This window comes from Typopeltis vanoorti, chromosome 1, assembly GCF_054136105.1.
Source record: "Typopeltis vanoorti isolate ZY-2024b chromosome 1, IOZ_Tvanoo_1.0, whole genome shotgun sequence".
In the NCBI taxonomy this organism is placed as follows: domain Eukaryota; kingdom Metazoa; phylum Arthropoda; class Arachnida; order Uropygi; family Thelyphonidae; genus Typopeltis; species Typopeltis vanoorti.
The window spans coordinates 39,998,801-40,021,391 of NC_143549.1; the positions used below are offsets into that span (position 1 = coordinate 39,998,801).

General features: G+C 35.3%; 1 protein-coding gene across 1 annotated transcript in view; it reads left to right on the forward strand.

Moving 5' to 3' along the window:
- stan (Protocadherin-like wing polarity protein stan) overlaps positions 1-22,591 on the forward strand; it is a 777,611-nt gene that overhangs the window by 702,377 nt on the left and 52,643 nt on the right. Inside the window, exons 26-27 of the mRNA XM_090397383.1 lie at positions 2,449-2,667; positions 15,908-16,061. Coding sequence (XP_090253509.1) covers positions 2,449-2,667; positions 15,908-16,061 — 373 coding nt within the window. The remainder of the gene's footprint in view (positions 1-2,448; positions 2,668-15,907; positions 16,062-22,591) is intronic.

Genomic DNA, 22,591 nt, shown 5'->3' on the forward strand with positions numbered 1-22,591 from the left:
TGAGTGCTGATCACCGTGTAACCCTAAAAGAAAGAAAATGTTATGTTCAGATGACATCTGTGATGTCATCTGAACAAGTTGGACTTCAGTTTCATAGAGGAAGATTATTATATTATTAATAGTAATTAGAACTATAATATAACTAAAATATAATAATTATTATTATTTTTATAATACTGAACACTGACTTATAGAAATAAAGAATTTCTTGTTTCATTGTATAAGGCTTTGATTAGGCCACACATGGACTACCACAGAGTTGGTCACCTGGGTTTCAAAAGGATGAAGAGATGTTAGAAAGGGGCCAAAGGTACTGACTAAGGTAGTTTCTAACCTCTGATCTCTAGAATGTCAAATATGAGGAAAGGTTGAGAAGATGCAATTTACAGAGTCTAGTGGATAGGAGGAAGAGGGGATGAGATGATAGAGATCTACAAGTTTAAGGGGTTGTTATAGGATCACTGTTGAAGAGGTTTTGCAGAAAATGGTGGGAGATCAGGGGAGAACCAGAGGTCATCCCTGGAAGCTGTATAAGGAGGGTGTGAGCAAGGGAGAGTTAGAAGCAGGTTTTTTTTGCATGCAGAGTTATGAATGATTGGAATGCCTTGCATGAGACAGTGGTGTATGCAAAGAATTTGAGTGTGTATAATGTGCAGTATGATGGAGCTATGTGTATGACAAAAGGACCTCCAAGATGAATCTTTGACTCCATGGTGTCTTAGAATAATAATAATAATAACTATTAGATAATTTTTTACACATTTCTGTTGTGTTTAATTTTCATGTTAATGTTAAAGTTAGTCTGGGTCCACAATGAGTCGCCAGATTCCATGGAGATTCTTGTGTAATCATAATAATAATAAATTAACTAGTTAATTACTGCATGTCTACTATTTAAAACATATATGCCATATGTCACAGAATTATTACCAGTAGCAAAATGATATATTTTTTAAATTAAGACAACCACAAATAGGAACTTTCAATTTCAGATGTAGAAACTGACCAATGTTTAGTTGTCCATAGAGCAAATAATCCCACTGAACTGCATATCAGTGAATAAATGTCAAAATAGTGCCACTTACAGTACAGCAAGAAATGCAGTGCTACTTTTAGCTTGCTGAATTCAAGTTTATAGTTATTGTGAAAACATATTGCCAGCAAAGGTTGGTCGATTGGTAGAGCCTCTGCTACTATGGCTCACAAAAAGTTAAGCAAGTTTGAGTACGGTTACTACTACACTCAAAATCTACTACTACTACTATGCATCGAACAATTGATCGGAAGGGGATCACTCGTTCGTTGCTGTTGGCACACTCTCCTTCGATGAGTCTTTGGACTCCCTGGAGGTGTATAATAATAAAAATAATATTTAGGGAGGAATACAGACAGAATCCACCCCAGTTACAATGGATAATAATATGACATAAGTAGCATTGGAGATTGGTAAATGGTTTTGTGTTGAAAAAGAGAGAGTTGTAACTAGACACTGGGTGAATATCAGTTTGAAGTGATACAGGAAGTTTTTTAAAATATCCTCCTTAAATCAATTCATCAGACCACTGACAAACTGTTTATTTCATATATGATATATGGGATATATAATTTTTGCATATAAAATATTGCAGTACATCAAGTGAATTGTTACATGAAGTGATTCATATGTAACATATGAATCACTTCGTAAGTTACAATCAAATAACAGATTTTTCCAGAAAGCATTTGCACTGTAAAATATTTATTGTCGGTCAACAGACTATGCTAGTGCATTTCTCACTTATTTTATCTGATAAAGGGAAGAAATTTAGGGTTTTCAAATGTGGAGAGGGAAAAATCCACTCTGACATCTGAAACTGAATGTGTTGCATGCTCTTACTTAGAATTCTGTGACTAAATCATTCTTTAGTTGTTTTAAGGGGAGATGTGTACCAGACTTATTTATAGATATTATATGGCTACACACACATGTAGAAAAATATAGAATTTTATTTAATAATAAAAGAAGAAGATCCAATATATTTAATCCAATATAACAATGATATCATTCAAAACATCACTCATTCTGATGATTCATGTTTTAAATGCAGTTTTTCTCCCTGATGATGTCCATGTTACACTGTATGAAATATATTGGAGTTTTTGAATAAAATTCTATATTTTCTACATGTGTAAGCTATATATGTATCTATAAATAAATCATTCTTCCTTAAAGAAATCAATTTAAAAGAAGTAGCACATCTGAGCATGCAGCAGAATTCTCTTTTAAACAAAGATACCACTTCATAAACACTATTTGTTTATGAAATATATTATTTTTTATTGGCAGTAATGACATGCAGTATGTATGTCTCTCATTAAACTGCTATAATTTTCTTCAGATAATAGTATTTTTTATGTCTCTTTTAAAATATATTTCATTATAAATTTTTCTTTCTATTTTTGTTTTAGTATTTCATGGAAGAATCAACTGCACAGGATGTTGTCTCCTATATAGGAATTGTGTTATCTTTAATTTTACTTTTGCTATCATTTGTGGTATTCTGTCTCCTTAGAGGACTTCAGACAAATAGTAACACAATTCACAAGAATCTTGTATCCTGTATCTTTATAGCTGAGTTATTATTCCTTATTGCACTGAAGATGCGTAGATCTCTTGTTCAGCAAGAGGTAAATATATTTATTAAATTAATATTAAACTATACTCATTTCACTAATATTAATAAATAGCTTTGCACAAGTTCTGTTAATAACACACACACACACACACACACACACACACACACACACACACACACACACACACACACATGTAAAGAAAGTTTCTTAATTCTGTTTTTAAAGATAAAAATTTCATATTAGAAGCAGATGCCAAATTTAATCATCTATCTATCTATCTTTCTATTCATTTGTATCTTACAATTATAAAAGTTGGTTATATACCAGTCTACTGATTTTAAGTAAATTCATGATATTATAGTGAATTGTGTAAAACAGAGTGAATTCTCTAACACTGAAAGACATTTTCCCATCTATTGCATTGCAGTCTAGCAAAATCTGGTTAGAAGTTCCGATATTATTGAAACTTGGTACTTTTTTTTTTTACAAATGCAGCAAGAGGATGACACTTCTAGTGTACTGATCTTGCATAAAAAAGCTGTTATAGTCACTTGTAATTTCTCAGTTAAAATTTTTTTAAAAAGTTTAAAAAGTATCATCATTAAAATAATGTAAGTTGAATTTTTGTGAATGAAACCACCATAGTTACCTTACTAACCACTGATGATGTATAGTATGATTTTTTTTTTGTGCAAGCTTGTTTGTAGAATGCACTGTTTCTGCATAAACCTGTTTTAGATATATTCTCTTGTTCTTCTTTAGCTGTCTGAACCTCTGAGATTCTTTGCTGCATGAACCAACTTCTTCCATTCGTTTCTGTCTTGAGTTCTTGCATTTCAGGCATGGATTTCCATTTCAGCCAAGTCTTCTTGGATGTTATTCTCTCAATGCATCTGTAGTCTACCTCTGGGTCGCTTTCCATCAGGCTTCATCTTGAATGCTTGTTTAACCATTCTATCCTTGCCCATTCTTTCCATATATCCAAGCCATCTCAATTTGTATGCTCTAGTTTCATCAACTAGAAGTGGGAATCTATAGGGTTTGTACAGTTCTTGATTATGTCTTCTTCTCCATTCACCTGTAGTGTAGATCTTATAAGAGGGTGATAGCATTCATAAAACTCTTAGTGGTAAGATCTCTATGTGCTATCATCACAGTTCCTAGATTTTTCTAATGATTTCATTTTCAAAGATCTGCAATGCTTTTGCACCTTAGTCTATTCTGCTCCGTATGGGTGAAGTGGTGGTAATGGTAGCAAAAGTGAAATATGAGCAGCAATTAACTGATGAAGCCAAAAAGAATCCTAGAGAGTTCTTTTGATATGTAGCCAGCAGGAAAAAGAATGATGATGGAAGGCTGGCATTAATTGGAGAAAATGGGATAAGAACAACTGCTGCAGAAGATGAGTGGTTATGGTGTGAGTTGCTTGGAGAGACTGCTGCTGGAAGGTAGAGAAGTGAATAGAGAGAATGAATCAGACCGAGAGGGGAGTGATGTGGAAGAGCAGGAGAGTAAGAGACAGGAGAGATTGAAGAAGTGGAAATGAATGGGGTATGAGTATAGAAAATGAGAGAATGGGTGTGCAAGAGGAGCAGGGAAACGGGGTGGCTCAGGGTGGACAGGGGTACACAGCGTGAGAAAGGTGGTTGCTCCAAGAGGAGGTGAGAGCATGTGTAGGCAGGAAAAAAATGGAATGACCAGGGATCAAGAGGAAACAGATGAAATTGAAAAGGGTTCTAAAATGAAGAAGCAGAAAGGGAAATGGCCCCAGTCCAGCATGGAGAGATCACATCGAGTGAGTGGTATCAGTGGAACTAGCTGTAGATCCAGAAATGAGCTGTCATGTTTGTATACCAATGCTAGAAGTATAAGAAACAAGGTGGATGAAATGGTTGCACTAATTGCTTCACCCAAAGATTGTCAGAATAAGTGAGACATGGTTAGATGAGGACAACATCCTGACAGGAATAGAGATGGAAGGGTATGATATGTTTCATACCCTTAAAAAGGGGTAAAAAGGGAGGGAGAGTGCTATTGATGATAGAGAAAGAGTTATGTCCATACAAGGTAGAGATGCAAGAGGGGAAATAGGGCCAGTGGTTCTGAGGCAGTATGGTGTGAGATAGAGGTGAATAGAAACAAATACTTGGTGGAATGTTGTTATAGACCTGGTAATGTGGATGGTGGTGATAGTGAAATGTATAGTCAAATAAGCCAAGCAAATAAGAAAAGGGTGATCATTATGTGTGATTTTAATTATGACAATATAGACTGGAATGAAGAGATAGCAACTGGAAGTAAAAAAAATGAGTTTCTTGAGTTTTTGAGGGATAACTACCTCAGACAGTATGTAACAGAGGGCACACGAGGATTAAGGGTCTTGGATTTGGTCATCTCATCAGAGGATGTAATTATAAATGAGGTGTCAAATCATCCACCAATTGGTGAAAGTGACCATGAGGTGATTACCTGGGTGGTTGCCAGCAGTGCAAGGACCCCTGTGAAAAAAGGGTATATGTGGAACTACAAGGGGGTGATTATGAAGAGCTCAGGAGACAGCTTGCGGGTGTAGCATGGAATGAGGAGTTAGCTGGAAAAGAGATCAATACAGTTTATGGGATTTTCAAAAACTATTTAGTAGATGCAATGTCTAAATGTATTCCAAGGGTGAGAAGGTTAAATAAGGTAGGTGTGAGATGGATGAATAAAGAGATTAAGCATGCGATACAGAGAAAAAGGGCATTGTGGAGGCAGCATAAGAGAAGTGGAAGTAACCAATCTCATGAGGTCTACAAAGACAGGCAAGGAGGGTGACTTGGTTGGTGAGAGTAGCTAAAGAGAGGTATGAGCAGCAGTTAGCTAATGAAGCCAAAAAGAATCCTAGGGAGTTCTTTCGATATGTAGCCAGCAAAAGAAAGAATGGTTATGGAAGGATGACATTGATTGGAGAAAATGGTATAAAGACAGCTGTTGTGGAATGTGTTGTGGAGATACTTAATGAGCAGTTCATAACGGTCTTTTAATCTTGTGAATGTGACTTCAGGGAGAGATTAAGAGCAGTTGATGATGGGGAGGACAGACTGACTGTAAGTGAGCAAGAGATGTATAGGGAGTTGAGTAAACTAGATGTTAATAAGACTGTGGAACTAGATAATATATCACCGCGTATTCTGAAGGAATGTGCCAGAGAGTTGACACCTGCCTTGACATATTTTTTTAATACGAGTTTTGCACTTGGTCAAGTTCCTAAAGAGTGGAAGGAGGGCAAGATTGTGCCACGTCATAAAGCAGGTGATCGAACTCAATCATCAAACTATAGGCCTATATCTGTGTCAGGTGTTGTGGTTAAGTTGTTGGAGAAGCTTGTGAGAACTAGGATCCAGAGTTGGGTTGACAACAATGGTATAATCTTTGATGGACAGCATGGATTTGCTAAAGGGAGGTCATGTTTTAGTAATCTACTTACTTATTACAATAAAGTGACTGCTTCCTTGGACAGAGGAGAAGGATACACAGTAATATACTTGGATTTCGCAAAGGCTTTTGATAGAGTACCTCATGATAAGTTAACAGTCAAACTAGAGCAGATGGGGTTGGATATTAGATTAGTGCATTGGATTGGAGACTGACTATCTGATAGGTATCAACAAGTTGTGTATGGGGGGGGGGTGCATATCCAGGAAAAGGAAAGTCAATAGTGGAGTGCCTCAGGAGTCTGTTTTAGGGCCATTACTATTTAACTTGTATATTAATGATATTGGCAAACATTTGGATGGAGATATTCAGTTGTTTGCAGATGATGCAAAGTTGGGACAAACCATAAAGAGTAGTGAAGATGTTGTGGCCTTGCAAGAAGACTTGAATAAATTGAGTTATTGGGAAAGCAAATGGGGATGTGAGTTCAATGTTGCAAAATGTAAGGTTTTAAAATTTGGAAAACAAAGATGGGATGCAGAATTTATGCTTGGTGAGAATATATTGTTTGAGGTAGAGGCAATAAAAGATCTGGGGTGATAGTGGATAAGGATCTAAAATTTAGGGGACACATCGCCAAAATTGTGAAGACAACACAAAGACTTTTGGGAATGATGTGGTGGACACTGACGTGTAGATGTAGGGAGATTCTTGTTCCATTATATAAGGCTTTGATTAGGCCACACATGGACTATTGTGCCCAGATTTGGTCACCTAGTTTTCAGAAGGATGAAGAGATGTTGGAAAGGATCCAAAGGCGACTGACTAAGGTAGTTTCTGACCTCTGGAATGTTGAGTATGAGGAAAGATTGAGAAGATGTAATTTGCAGAGTCTGATGGAGAGAAGGAAGAGGGGGGAGATATGATAGAGACCTACAAGTTGGTAAGGGGTTGTTATAAGATCAATGGTGGAGAAGTTCTACAGAGAATAGTGGGAAATCAGGGGAGAACCAGAGGTCATCCCTTGAAACTGTATAAAGAGGGTGTGAGTAGGGGAGTGAGAGGCAGGTTTTTTTCGTGCAGAGTTGCAAATGATTGGAATGCCTTGCTTGAGAGTGTGGTGTCTGCAAGAAGTTTGAGTGTGTTTAAGACACGGTATGATGAGATTTGTGTGTGATAAAAGGACCTCCCAGATGAGTCTTTGACTCCATAAGGTCTTGGGAAATAATAATAATAATAATAATTCTTGTGATCACTGTTATCAGGTATTTTCAACTATAGGTGAGTTAGCCAGTCTCATATGGAGGTGGATGGGTTTTTTTTCTGGAAACTCAGGAATTTCATCCCTCAAAACAGGCAAACCAGTCTCATGCACATACAGCTATAGACATAAATACTTACTATAGGCAAGGAAAGCAACAGGAAACCACCTTGTACCATGATCAATATTCCCTAGTAAAGTAGCATATTGCTATCTCCCACGAACCATAAGGTTGAGGGAAAAACAAGAGACAGTACATGATAATTTGTTTAGATGGCAGATTTTTTTTTTTTTACAATAATCTGATCCATGGGAGGGCGGGTAACCTATAGTACATTAGTACTGTGAATGGGTGAGAAGGAACTTATTCACATTTAGTTTGAAGAGTTGTAGATTATATTCTGTGGGAAACATGTAAGACAGGGGACTGTTGCAGGGGGCAGTAGTAGAGGGGATAAATGAAGAGCAGTAGAAATTTGTTCTCTGGATTTGGAGTTGAACTGTGAAGGAACTGTTAATACCAGTTCAGATTTACATTGGCCATGGTAGTGTTTATAGAAGATGCAAGCAGCATAAACTGAACACCTTTGTTAGAGTGGGTGAAGTGAATTGATGAGCAATGGATCATTAATAGGGAGCACATACGGAAACCACCTCAGATGTAAAGAACAGTTTGCAATAATTTGGTGGATTTTAGGTTTGTATAGGATTAATAGCTGTTTAGAGGTAAAGTAACACATTGAGTGTAAGAGAAATCTTAAATTTTTGGATCCCAAAAAAGCAATATTTGTAATATGCTTATTCCCAGAGAGATTTGATGATAGAGTAATCCCAAGAAGAAAGATCTCACTTTCATCTTATATAGAGATTTAAGTGTTGCCAAGAGTAAGATGGCAAGAAAATGGTTATATTTTATGGGAGATAAGGCAGAAATGTGTTTTATTAGCATTGAAACTGATGAGGTTGTCTGAACACCATTGAAGAATGGTTTGGAGATCACGATTTAGGGTAGTAGAGGTTGTGATGGTTTGTAGCACATTGTCTAATGAGATGTCATCAACCAAGCTGTGTATTGGGTGTAGGTCATTGCTATGTACATTGGTATATATATATATATATATATATATATATTCATTTTTAATATAAACTGACTATAAACCCGAGAATTATAATAAATTGAGATTTATTTGCAAACGCAACATGCTTCGTCGAGATTGACTTCATCAGGCGTTAAGAACATAGAAAGATATTAAAAGACACTGAAACAAACATTGAGACACTCTAAAGCTATACAATTATAAAGTTATGATATTCGACTGTAAATTACAGTTATTATAAACTTGTGCTATAGTCCGTGTTAAAGTTCTATTGTTGTACACTTGTGCGTGTGTGGAACCACGCGATCTCCAGTATCTGATAGTAGAGCTGAAAGAGTCAGGCAAAGTTGTGGAATCTCTCAGTATCAGTCATTAAAACGTTTTAATAATATATATATATATATATATATCACCACTCACTAACACCTCACACTAGACCTGCCATTCGAGGAACACCAGAGAGGCATTGCTTACAAGAGAACCAGAGCTACTGCCCTATCAGGCCATGTCCTGTTTTCAATAAACACGAACAACGAAAGCCACTAACATGAAGTAAATTGGACAACAACTTCAAACCTACGCATTTGCCATGATGAGGTAGAACGCCGCATTGTAGAGTCAAAAGAAATCACCTTGGACCCTCTTCATATGAACAATAATCTTAGCTATAATTTGCCTGACTCTTTCAGCTCTACTATCAGATACTGGAGATCACGTGGTTCCACACACGCACAAGTGTACACCAATAGAACTTTAACACAGACTATAGCACAAGTTCATAATAACTGTAATTTACAGTCGAATATCATAACTTTATAATTGTATAGCTTTAGAGTGTCTCAATGTTTGTTTCAGTGTCTTTTAATATCTTTCTATGTTCTTAATGCCTGATGAAGTCAATCTCGATGAAACATGTTGCATTTGCAAATAAATCTCAATTTATTATAATTCTTGGGTTTATGGTCAGTTTATATTAAAAATGAACATATCCCAACCCCGAGTTAATAATAGTATTCATCATATATATATATGATGAATTGGTGTGTGTGTATATGTATATATATATATATATATATATATATATATATATATATATACCAATGTTTATTTTCAAACACGCTACTGTCTTTTGTACTTGTTCTGTTAATGCAATTTTAAGTCTCTGTAATTTTTTATATACTTCTTTGATTGTGATACCTGAAGATGTTGATCAATTCAACGAAACTAGTAAACTAGTAGTATCTTTTCAAATATAAATTTGTTCTCTGGATTTTTGAGTTGAACTGTGAAGGAACTGTTAATACCAGTTCAGATTTACATTGGCCATGGTAGTGTTTATAGAAGATGCAAGCAGCATAAACTGAACACCTTTGTTAGAGTGGGTGAAGTGAATTGATGAGCAATGGGTCATTAATAGGGAGCACATACGGAAACCATGTCATCTCTTTATCTCTCAGTATCAGTCATTAAAATGTTTTAATAATATATATATATATATATATATATATATATATATATATATATATATATATATTTCATCGGCATTCCGACGAAACCACTTGTGTTTTAATTAAAGTTTTTATCTTACCTTACCTCGGTGTTCCTAGTCAGTAAAATTATGATTTAAAATGCCTACAGTCTGAGTAAATACCAGTTACAATATATCTATATATATATATATATATATATATATATATATATATATATATATATATATATATAGAGGAGAAAGAGAAGAATGGGTGAGAGAACAGACCCCTTTGTAAACCCAATGTTAGTTGAACAGTCAGAGGATTAGAAACCTCCACCATCACATATAGTATCAGAAACCTTGCAGTCTAGTTGCAGAAGTCATGGGATAGGTCAAATGATGGGTATTTTGCTTAACAGATCCTATTGAAAATCATGCTGATATCAAGAGTGACTACCTGAGACTTGCCAAATTTTTCTATGATATTTATCCAGAAATGAGTGACATATAAGCAGATCTTCTTGTAATAGATTTCACGGTATTGATATGAACACAGATGGATAAGAAAATAACTATTTATTAACTTAAAGTTAATAAATAGTTATTAAACTTTTTATTAAACTTAAAGTTAATAAACTAATATTTCGCTGGTATTATATCCAGCATCTTCAGAGCACACAACACAAAGTTTGTTATAAATGCAAGACAACCACAATCCTGTGTAACAGTGAAGATGCTGGATATAATACAACGAAATATTAGCCTTTAAGTTAATAAATAGTTATTTTCTTATCCATCTGTGTTCATATCAATACCGTGAAATCTATTACAACATGTCTGACGAACACATAAGCCTATCCACTCATATAAGCAGATCTTCTGTTTATCAACAGTAGTGGAATCCATAATGGTAATAATTATTGTTGAGCACTTTCAAGGTAGCACTTTCAACCTTTACTACCATGAATGTTGTTGGTTGTCTTCATTACTAGAGAGAAGTGGGTAAGAGAAATCGAATAGTAGTTTGATGGTAAGGATTTGTCAACATTTTTAGGAATAGGTTGTATGCGGGGTAATTTCCATGATCATTATGGGTTCTATGGTTGATTTTCTTGAGTTTACAGGGGGAAAAAAAAGTTTCCAGGAGAAAAAAACCCAGTGTCCAAGAGAAAACCCCCACTTGCCTGTGGCATAGATCAACTAACTGGTCAAAGAAAGACTTAGAAAAAGTTTCTCTATTTGGCACTAGACTTGAACTTAAGTTTATATTTCGGTTGCCTTGTGCAGAGGATGCAAGCACCACTTCCACTGGGCTACTATTTTAGACAAGAACATATCCTGTTCTTGTCTAAAATAGTAGGACCAATGTTAGAGTAGTATGTGAATCTGAATCATCAGGCTATTGTTAAATCTCAGTGTCAATAATATAGCCATGGGATCAAATGGGATATCAATGTTTATTGGAAGAGGTATATTCAGATGTTTGATGATGGTGTCATATGGAGAATAGCAACAGTTAATAAAGAAGATGTAGGGATGCTTCAAGACGATGATCATTATTCTTTTATCCACAATGCCAATTTATTTAAATAAATTGGATAAATTTTTTAAATAAATAAATAAATAAAATCTATTTAAATAGATCACATGAAACCAAATGATATTAATCCTGATATTAGAATCAGGGATCAAACTTAACTCTTTGCTTTATGTAGATGATGTTGTACTCTTAAACAAATCCAGTGCAATTCTTGAGGGTTCTCTAACTAAACTGAATAACAACTGGAAAATATTTGTCTTGAAGATCAGCAATAATAATAATAATAATAATTACATGGATTTTGGTTAAAACATCTAACCAGTCTACATGATCGAATGGCAGAACAATTTAATTATTTGTTGCAGTCAGGCTCAGTGAAAGATTGGATGATATCTGGGTTCACTTTTCTCTTCATGAAAGATAAGGATAAGGGTTCAGACCCAAATAACTATAACATGTCTACTAACAATGCTTAAGCTGATCACTGCAATCGTAGCACATTCCATATACCACTACTTATGAGATAATCAGATTGATCCGATTGAACAAAAAGACAATTTTCAAAAATCTGGAGGAACAAAAGACCATATCCTTATTTATAAAATGATTCTCAGAAATTCAAAAAGACGAAAAACTAACCTAAACATGGCATGGATAGACTACAAGAAAGCATTTGATTCCCTCCCACACTCCTGGATCCTAAAATCGCTACAAATATTTGGAATTAGCAAAAACATATGTTCGTTTCTGGCTGCTGCTTTGAAATCAAGGAAACAACTTTAATAGTGAATAATGAACGATTCAGAGATATCAGCATTAAACGTGGAATTTTCCAAGGTGATTCCTTGTCACCATTGCTCTTCAACATTTCATTGATACGTTTGTCTATGATTCTGAAGAAAACAAACCTTGGATATCAAATTCCTAAATATAATATTAAAATTTCCCATCTGTTATACATGGATGACTTGAAGTTATATGGAAAATCGGCCCAGCAAATAGACTCTTTATTGAACACAGTTCATATTTTCAGTTAGGACATCAAAATGAAAGTTGATTTAGATAAATGCACAATTTTAGCTATTAAATGAGGAAATAACGACACTAGCAATTTTAATTTTGATCAAGAGAAATATATAAAAGCAATTTCAGCTGGCAGACACTATAAATACCTAGGAATATTAGAAGACAATGATATTCTCCAGTTGAAAGTTAAACAACAGGCAGCATCAGAATACATGAAAAGAGTTAGAAATATTCTGAAAACAAAACTAAATGGATTAAACACAATTAGAGCAATGAATTCTTGGGCTATTCGATTCCAGTTATCCGATACACAGCTGGCATAATAGATTGGACAAAAGAAGACCTGGACAAACTGGACACCTCAAAACTAGAAAACTAATGACTATGCATCATGCATTACATCCATGAAGTGATGTTGACCAGTTGTACCTACCGAGGAGAATAGGTGGACAGGGTCTGCTGCAAGTGAGACAGACTGGAAGAAGAAGAAATTAGTTTAAGAAGTTACATTGACAATAGCTATGAGCCAATGCTTCAAGCAATTACAAAAGAGGGCCTTCCAAAAGCAACAGGAAACAAAAGCGATTATAAAAAGTGATAACAAAATAACTGATATGTGTGCTGGAAAAATAAATCCTTGTATGGCCAATTTCTTCCAGATACTGAGGACAAAATTGACATGAACAAGACATGACAATGGCTACAATACGGATACATTAAAAAAGAAACAGAACAGGCATTACAAACTAATGTGATGAAAGCAAAAATGTTGAACATCAATAATAACAGCAAATGCAGATTATGCAATCAGAAAGATGAGCCTGTAGAACATCTAATCAGTGCCTGCAGGAAAATAGCTCAAACTGACTATAAATACCGCCATGATCAAGTGGCCAAAATAATTCATTGGCATGTATGCAAAAAATATGGTTTTCCTACTACTGCTAACTAGTGGCAGCATAAAATAGAGACAGTATTGGAAAACGAAACAACAAAAATTCTTTGGGACTTTCGAATACAAACTGATCAGCATTTGGAACACAATAGACTTGACATCACAATTATCGAACATCGACGGGTTTGGATTATCGATATCACAGTACACAGTGATAACAACATTAACAACAAAGAACTGGAAAAAATTACTAAATATCGAGATCTGGCAATCAAAGTTGGTCAGCTGTGTCTTAAACACATCAAAATCATCCCAATTGTTATCGGTGCACTTGGTGCAACTTCAAAAAAAGCTATCCAACTATTTACAGCAATTAAACAACAAAGTGACTCCATACGACCTACAAAAAACAGCATTACTTAGAACAGTCCATATTTTACGATGCTACCTGACGGACTATTCTTAGATTTATGGGTAGAATCTGAAATGTTCTGTATCACCAGTCAAATTTTTGTTCATATGATATCTTGTTTTGACTGTGTATCAATTATGTGAATAAAATAATAATAATAAACTATGAAAAAAAGATAGGAATATAGAAAATTTCAACTGCATTCTCAATGGAGAAGCTATAAAACAAGTAAAATATTTCAGCTATTTAGGCAGCTTTTAGTGAAGATAGCAAATTAAATTTGGAGATAGGCAACAGAATAAGCAAAGTTGGTATGGTGAGAAGCGGAGTGAATAAATTTATATCGAATAAGAGAGAAATTAGCCAGAACCTGAACACCATCTCAAAAGTGATGTTGATGATTATTTGGATGTGAATAACATATCAAAGTAAATATAGGAGGTTATAATGCCTCTTTTTAAGGCTTTGATATGCCTACATTTTGTCTTCTGTGACAGCTTTAGCCACTGAGATTTCTTGGAAATGAGGAAGTTTTGGAAAAGATCCAGAAGTGAGGGTCCAAAGTAGTGACAGGTCTGTTGAATACCTCTTATGAGGGAAGATTGTACAGATTGCAAAGTTTAGTTGGTAGATAGAAAAGAAGGGACATAACAGAAACTTATAAGTTACTATTCAGGCTTTCTAAAATTGCAGATGAATTTTTTCAATACAAGTAGGGATAGAAAACAAAAATTTTGTGCATGCACACTTACAAATTATGGGGGATTAGTTTTTTTTTCTTGGAGAGTGGTGAGTAACTGGAATGGATTTGCTAGAAGTGGTTGGGAGTGCTTTATCAGATGTAATGGAGATACCCTTAATGGTGATGATAATAATAATAAAATGGCGGTATCTTTTTCATTCATCTTTTTTTTTTTTTTTTTTAACGTGATTCTCACTCACAAAAAGTTCTAAGCCTATAGTACATTAGTACTTTGAGTGGGCTAAGGTTTTTAATAAATTTTATAACTTTTTTGTATTTTCATTTATTTTTACATATTCCAGAGAGATTGAACATGGAACTTCTTTCCAAGCCATTTCAGGTCTCCAATAGGCAGGGTTGTAATGGCCTTACACCAGGAAATGAAATTCATATCTCACCTAAAGCATCAGAAGTCTAACATCTACCTGAAGGATCTTTACATCAATCTCATCCTTATAATTCTTTCTAACTTTCACCAATCACATGAAATATTTATAACATGAAGTGCAGAGACAGAAGCCTGCAACACACTGTTGGTTAACTTCCTTTTTCTTAGCACTGACTCCACCTTCCCTCCACATACACATAGCTTAATGGTATTTTGATGTTGTTCAGATAACTTGTTGCCTATCCATCAGACTAATCTATGATACATACCCATTTTTATTAGCTTGTATATATGTGTGATCATCAGCATCATATCTGCAATAGAGTCGATGAGGTGCAGATTTCTTCCTTAAGAAATCTCTACTATATACATTTTTTTTTACCATATCAAAATGATAATTTATTGTTTTGATGAACAAAACACATCAAAACACAATTTGATGTGTTTGATGATCTTCTTGTAACATGAAATTCACCAGAAACTGACATAGAAATTTTTATTACAAGGACATAGCATACTAATAAAACTAGAAAAAATTAACTTAAAAAAGAAAAGCAAAAAATGGTACTTTCTCTTTGGAAAATTGGACATTCATTTTAGGAAAATGCTATGTATTCCATGTATACATACATATTAGTTGCAAGAATGGGCTTGGGGGGGGGGAATTCTCTCAATATTCTTAAAAAGGATATACTGTATATACTTCACAGTTGTAAGATTAGTACAACTGCATTTCATATGTATGTCTCATTTATTATCACTACATGTAGATATTATGGTGTTGTCAGGTATTCATGATTATTCAGCTGAAATGGATATCTGCTTAAATTTTTATCACTTCATTTCACTTAATCTCTTTGATCTGATAAAATTGAAATCCTTTTGAATTTTGATATTATCACTATTCACTAATAATGAAATAATGTTGCTATGCTTCCACATAGTTAATAAAAATGAAAATTATGTGCATAAATAAATAAGTAGTCTGAATTCAGATTGTGGATTTGTATAACAGATGATTATTTTTATATTGTCTTCTTTTCAGTTTCCTTGTAAAGTAATAGCAATCATGTTACATTATGTATTCTTATGTGTGTTCTCTTGGATGTTTCTGGAAGCAATTCATCTTTATCGCATGTTGACAGAAATGAGAGATATTAATCATGGACAGATGAGATTTTATTATTCAATTGGATATGGTAAATAAATTGATTAGTAATTTGTCATTAGTCTTTCTTGAAAATATACAATTATTTTTCATGATGTGTATTAATATTAATTATTATTATTATTATTATTATTATCAACATTTGACCTCCATGGAGTCAGAGACTCATCGTGGGAGGTACTCACTATTGTGGATGTGGACACATTGACAACAATGTGTCTACATCCACAACGCAATCAGGCAATGCATTCCACTCACCAGCCACCCTCCATGCAAAGAACCTGCTTCTCGATCCTTTTCTCACACCCTACTTATACAGTTTCCAGCAATGGCCTCTTGTTCTACTCCCCTCTCCAATTCTATGCAAAATCTCTTTCATGTCTACCTGATAACAATCCCTGACCAGCTTATATGTCTCAATCACATATCCCCCCCCCTTCCTCCTCTGCAACTTATATTCTCTCAATCTGTCCTCATACTCCACATTCCAAAGGCCACTGACTACCTTTGTGAATCTGCTCTGTACCGTTTCCAACATATCCTCATTACCATGAAAACCTGGCGATCAAATCTGTGCACAATAATCCATATGAGACCTGATCAAGGCGTTATACAATGGAATCATAACCTCTCTATTTCTGCATGTCAGGGTTCTCCACTCCATTATTCGATGTGATATCTTCACAACTTGGCAACATTGAACTGATAGTTCCACTTACCTGCCCATTTATGCAATCTATTCAAGTCCTCTTCTAAGGCATTAACATCAGCCTGACCGTGCATTGCTTTCCCCAGTTTTGCATCATCTGCAAACAGCTGGATATCACTAGTTAAACCCAACCCAATATTCATTAACATACAAATTGAATAACAGTGGCCCCAAAACTGACCCCTGTGGCACACCACTATTGACCTTTCTCTTTCAAGATACTGCCCCCCCCCATATACAACTTTATGATACCTATCTGACAGCCAGTCACTGATCCAACACAGAAGTCTGTTATCTAGTCCCATCTGTTTCAGCTTATTTAAGAGCTTGTCATGCGGCAGGCTATCAAAAGCCTTTGCAAAATCCGAGTACACTACTGTATATGCATCTCCTCTGTCCAAGGTATTTGTCACCTTGTTATAGTACATAAGTAAGTTAGTGAAACATGATCTCTCCTTAACAAACCCATGCTGATAACCACAGAGAATACTGCTGTTATCAACCCATTTCTGTATCCTACTTCTCGCCAATCTCTCCAGGACCTTCACCACAACTCTAGATATATACAGACTGGTCAATAATTTGAAACTACAGCCTTATCTCTGTAGATAAGCTGTAGGGAACAATTTTACCCTCCTTCCACTCCCTTGGATCTTATGCTGTTGCAAAACTGTTATTGAACAGGCATGCCATTGCTACTGCCATTTCCCTGGAACATTCCCTTAAGATGCATGGTAATATGTCATCAAATCCTATTGACTTATTAACATCAAAGGTTATTTATTTCTTCAAATACCTTCTGCTCACTCACAATTAAACTATCCTCTCCTATTTCCTCTACATTTAACACTTAAGTTCCTCACGATTCCACCCTGATCAGGATGAAACACACTTCTAAATTGATCACTGAATACCTCAATAATGTCTTCTGCAGCAGTTACCTTTCTACCACTTTCATCTCTTAACTTCATCTTTCCATGATCATTCTTCCTTCTACTTGCCACATATCTAAAAAAACTCGCTATGGTTTTTCTTAGCCTGATTTGCCAATTTCTGCTCATACTCTACTTTTGTTTTCCTTACTATTCAAATTTCCTTTATTCAAATCCTCTTGCAGGGCTTTCACATCTGCACTATTACTGATAACCCTTCTCGGCTTCACATGATCTGCTAACAACTGAATATTCCCCTGTAATCCATTCACAGTGTCACTGATATAAGGGTAAACAATACAGGTCCCGATACTGAGTCTTGCACAACTCTCTGCTACCTATCAGCCAATGCTAAATCCAGTTCTCTAACCTGACATCTAAACCCATTTGTTGCAAATTAAATATCAACTTAAATAAATGTGGTATCCTGTCAAATGCTTTTGTGAAATCCAAAGAAATGGCAGAATATACCTTTCCCTCATCAACCACTCTTGTCACTTTATGATAAATGGCCATCATATTACTAAAGCAAGAACATCCCTTAACAAATCCATGTTGACTCTCATAGATAACATTACCCTCATCTGCCCAATGCTGTAAATGATCCTCACTAATTTCTCCAAGATCTTAACAGCTACTGATTAAATACAACCTGGTCTATAGTTGGACACTTCCAGTCTTCTACCACCTTTATGCAATAGCTAACATATCTTCCACTCCTTGGGTACTCTTCCCTTGGCCAGACTTTCTTTGAAAAGCTAGGTCATGGGAGCTGTCAGTTCTTTGGCACATTCTCTCAAACCAGTGGTGAAATTCTATGTAGTCCCACTGCTTTATTTACATCAAGAGTACTCAGCATTTGAAACATACTCTCCTCGAACCTGCCCTATCCCTCTAATATTAAAAACTACTTCTCTAAGATGAAATGCTCCAATAAAGTGTTCATTGAACAACTCCACTATATCCTTTGCATCAGTCACTCTATTCCCATTCATTATAAAATATTAACACCAGAAACACTTATGTTTAATATTTTTATTATAAACTTTTGGCTAAGTTTCATAACCATTGTCAATATAGTAGTGGTGGCTCGTAGCTTGAAATCGTGGGGGTGCTGCAACTTTCGAAATATACATACACACTGTAAGTACAGTGCATACGTGTTTGGATAAAATATCAAAATTATGGCAAAAATTAAAAAAAAAATTAAACATGAAAAAATATTGTTTATTATCGATAAAATTTATCGATATACAGTTTGGTATAATTCAAAATTATAAAAAAATAAAATCCATTCCTGGAACACTCTACTACTGCCGCAAACTGCATATAAACAATAGTGGAACTGCGTGACGGACAATGCCGCATTATGCTAATTGCTTGCATCTTACTATGATGTGCATATGCTTACACGCATAGTAATATGACACTGTGGTAAACACAGTGCTGCTAGCATCCTTCACCCTCCTAAGTGCTACAAGATGGATTTTTATTATTATTTTTATACAAAATAAGAGAATTGTATAGGGTTGTTGATGATAAATTTAAATATTACAAGCAAATATAAATAAATTAATAAATATATTTATATATCGAGAAAAATTGGGGATGCTGCAGTTCCACAGTGCTTATGCATGAGCCACCCTGAATACAGTTATAGAAAAACTCAAAAAATAACAATTTAATTGAAAGCACGTGATATTATGTGCAATATTGGCTGCGGGAGAATAGCTCCATTTGCATTAATAAATTACAATTAATTAATTATTTTTAAATTATAGACAATTCGATTAAAATTATGGAACACATGAATGGTGAGTATTAGTTATTATAAATTACCAAAATCGAGAAAGTTTTAGCAATTGTTTTTGTTCAAATTTGGATTGTGAATGTGTGCTTCACAGCTTTCTTTGTAGTCTTTCTAGAAGAAAATAACTTTTGTGTAACACTCTGGTTTTGTTCCACTGAATTTTGTGTTTTGTAGATAAAGTATGGTTTGCTAAACTGTATTTATTGGGTTCATTAAGAGAAATGTATTATTCCTGATGTTCATCTAGATGAATTAGTGCAGATCAACCAGTTTGTCATAATAACATACCACAAGAGCAGTGGATTCTATAAACTCTGGGATAAGATAGAGGAGGATATTTGTCTTTTGGTAAGATAAGAAATGCATTAAGTTTGTGAACTGGATGGACAAAGTCTCTTCTCATTTTTATCCAACAATGCCATTCTCCCACAATCATTTCTTCTCCTACTGGACCACACAGCTAAAATAATCTTTGTGATTTATTTGGATCTCAGGGCCAATCTGTTCTCATATTCCAGTTTTGCCTTCCTTACCATACTAATCACTCTCCTGACCTGAGTCTTATATTCTTCATACATCTGTTCTCCACTCCCTTCAAGCATCTGCTCTCCTTATATCTCTTCCATAACCTCTTTTTTAACTGCAGTCACTATTTGATATTGTTTGTCATCTGCTTTACACCAAATTGTGTTCTCTTCTTCACTGGTGGTATACAGCTTGCTACCACTACTGCTAATAAATATTCCTTCACAAGTTCCCAGCACTAATGATATCTTGCCTTTCCAATTCCACTCCATAGAACTGTAGCAAGTTGATATCTAAGACCATTATAATCACCTACCTTAGAATTACATTCCTTTCTCTTATACTGCTACATATCTATTCATCTTCCAAATCAAAACCACATGGTCACTCTCCCCAACTGGGGGAAAGAGATGCCATCTCAGTTATAATCAGTTCTTCTGATGTTATGATCAAGTCTATAACTATTGAACCTCATGTTCCTTCTACTACATGTTGCCTAAGACATTTAGCCCTCAAGAATTCTAGAAATTCCATTCCCATGCAGTTGCCTCTTTCCAATTTATACTGCTGTAGTTAAAATCTCCCATAACAATCATTCTTCTTGTACTTGCCAAGCTTAACTGCCTAAACATCTCCTGCACCTTCTGTGCAACCTGGCTTGTAGCAACACCCCAATAAATATCCTGTCCTGCCCACTTCTATCTCACACCATACACTTTCAAAACCATTGGTGTCATTGCCCTCTAAATCATCATCTCTGAGGGGGACATAAGTCTTCATTTATCATAAACAGTATTCCGCCACTGCATTTTCTTCCTATTCTATCGAAAAATGCTGTACCCTGCTGCTTCTATTCATGTTAATATATCATCTTCTGTCAACCACGTCACAGAGTTCCCAACAATCTTCAGACATTCTGATGCTATCAGCACCACCAATTCATCTCCTTTATTCTGGATACTTCTAGCATTAGTATCAAGCATGAAAATGTCGCTGTTTCTATACCTGCCCCCTCTTGACTCCACTGGATTCAGCATTATCCGATATATTCCCCCTTCTTCCATGCACCTGTTCCCACAAGAGACCACCCCTGCTACCATCCACCCTGATAATACTAGTTTTCCTGCATTGACTTGTTCAAAGAACAGCATTCTCTCCAGATGCATATATCCTTTGTCATTCAAATGCAAGCCATCTCTCACACAGTTTCTTTCTGTTCTCAAATGCCCTCCAAGCATCCACATATTCCAAGCCTCTCTTTTGCACATTCTGGCTATTATACTAATCATTATTGATGCTCTCTGCAGCTCTGCATTGTCATACCTCTGGCCAACACACACACACACACACACACACACACACACATTGTGTGTGTGTGTGTGTGTGTGTGTGTGTGTGTGTGTGTGTGTGTGTGTGTGTGTGTGTGTGTGTGTGTGTGTCTGTGTGTCTTCTTTCACACTGCCTCTCAAGTCATTTGTGCTTACCATCACAATTATCTCATCATCCTTTCACCTCACTTAATTACCAATGCCACACTTTCTATCATTTCTCCAGGCAAACAGCCCTCAGGCATTCTATCTTGCACACCATGGATCTCCATACATAACACTTCTTATCACTCTGTTTCTCTTCTCTGACACTTTCTTTGTTCCCCCACTTATCTGTTGTCCTGGCATCTCTCCATGCCTGATTCCAGCACTCTCTCACATTTTTCTCATTTTCTCTCTTTTACTAGTTCTCCTATTCTCTCTTCTTCTATCATTCCCATAACCCTATCTTATTTCTAATGTGATTTACTTTGCATTCTTCTATTCAATTTGCATAATCTCTTCTTTCATGCTTCTCAACTCATTCCCGAGACCTTTCATTTTCTCTTTCAGCGCGCTTCTCTCTCTCTCTCTCTGCAAGTTATCTACTCTTGTTTAAATTCATCCTGCCAATTAACACCATCTTCAAAATCTTTATAAAGATTCAAACTTACTATACTCCCTACTTTTTTTTTTTTCATTTACATTCTGCTCATTATACTTGCCCTCGATCACTCTATTCTTATCTCTTGGTCAGTATTCTCCCATTTCTGATGTAACACTGCCAAGGTCTGTTATATTAATCTATAAATCACAAAGTTCTTCCCATTTTCTATATTTGCTACATAAATCCACTCCTGGAACTCTCCCCTGTCACATATCTAACTGTCGGAATGCATACATGGTGCAGTATTTATTAATATTAATTTCTATCACGTGGCAACCATTTTGAATTGATAAACTCATTGTTGTATATATCTTACATTCCTGTTTTTTGATTTGCTCGTTGTGTTCGCTCACTGATGATAAACTGTTATTTTCAGTACAAAATATCTGTACTTTCATTAAAGTTATTACTATGGTTATTGTGCAGTTTTTTTTGTTGTTGTTGTTGTTTTACAGTTATGTCACAAATATCTTTAATAATTATGCATACAGTTATATACAGTCATCCCTCGACTTATGTCCTTTCGAAGATACATCCATGATCCCATATGTGAATAAATAACATTTTCGGCTATACTTTTGAACAAGACACAAACGAGTGTAAGGTAAAGC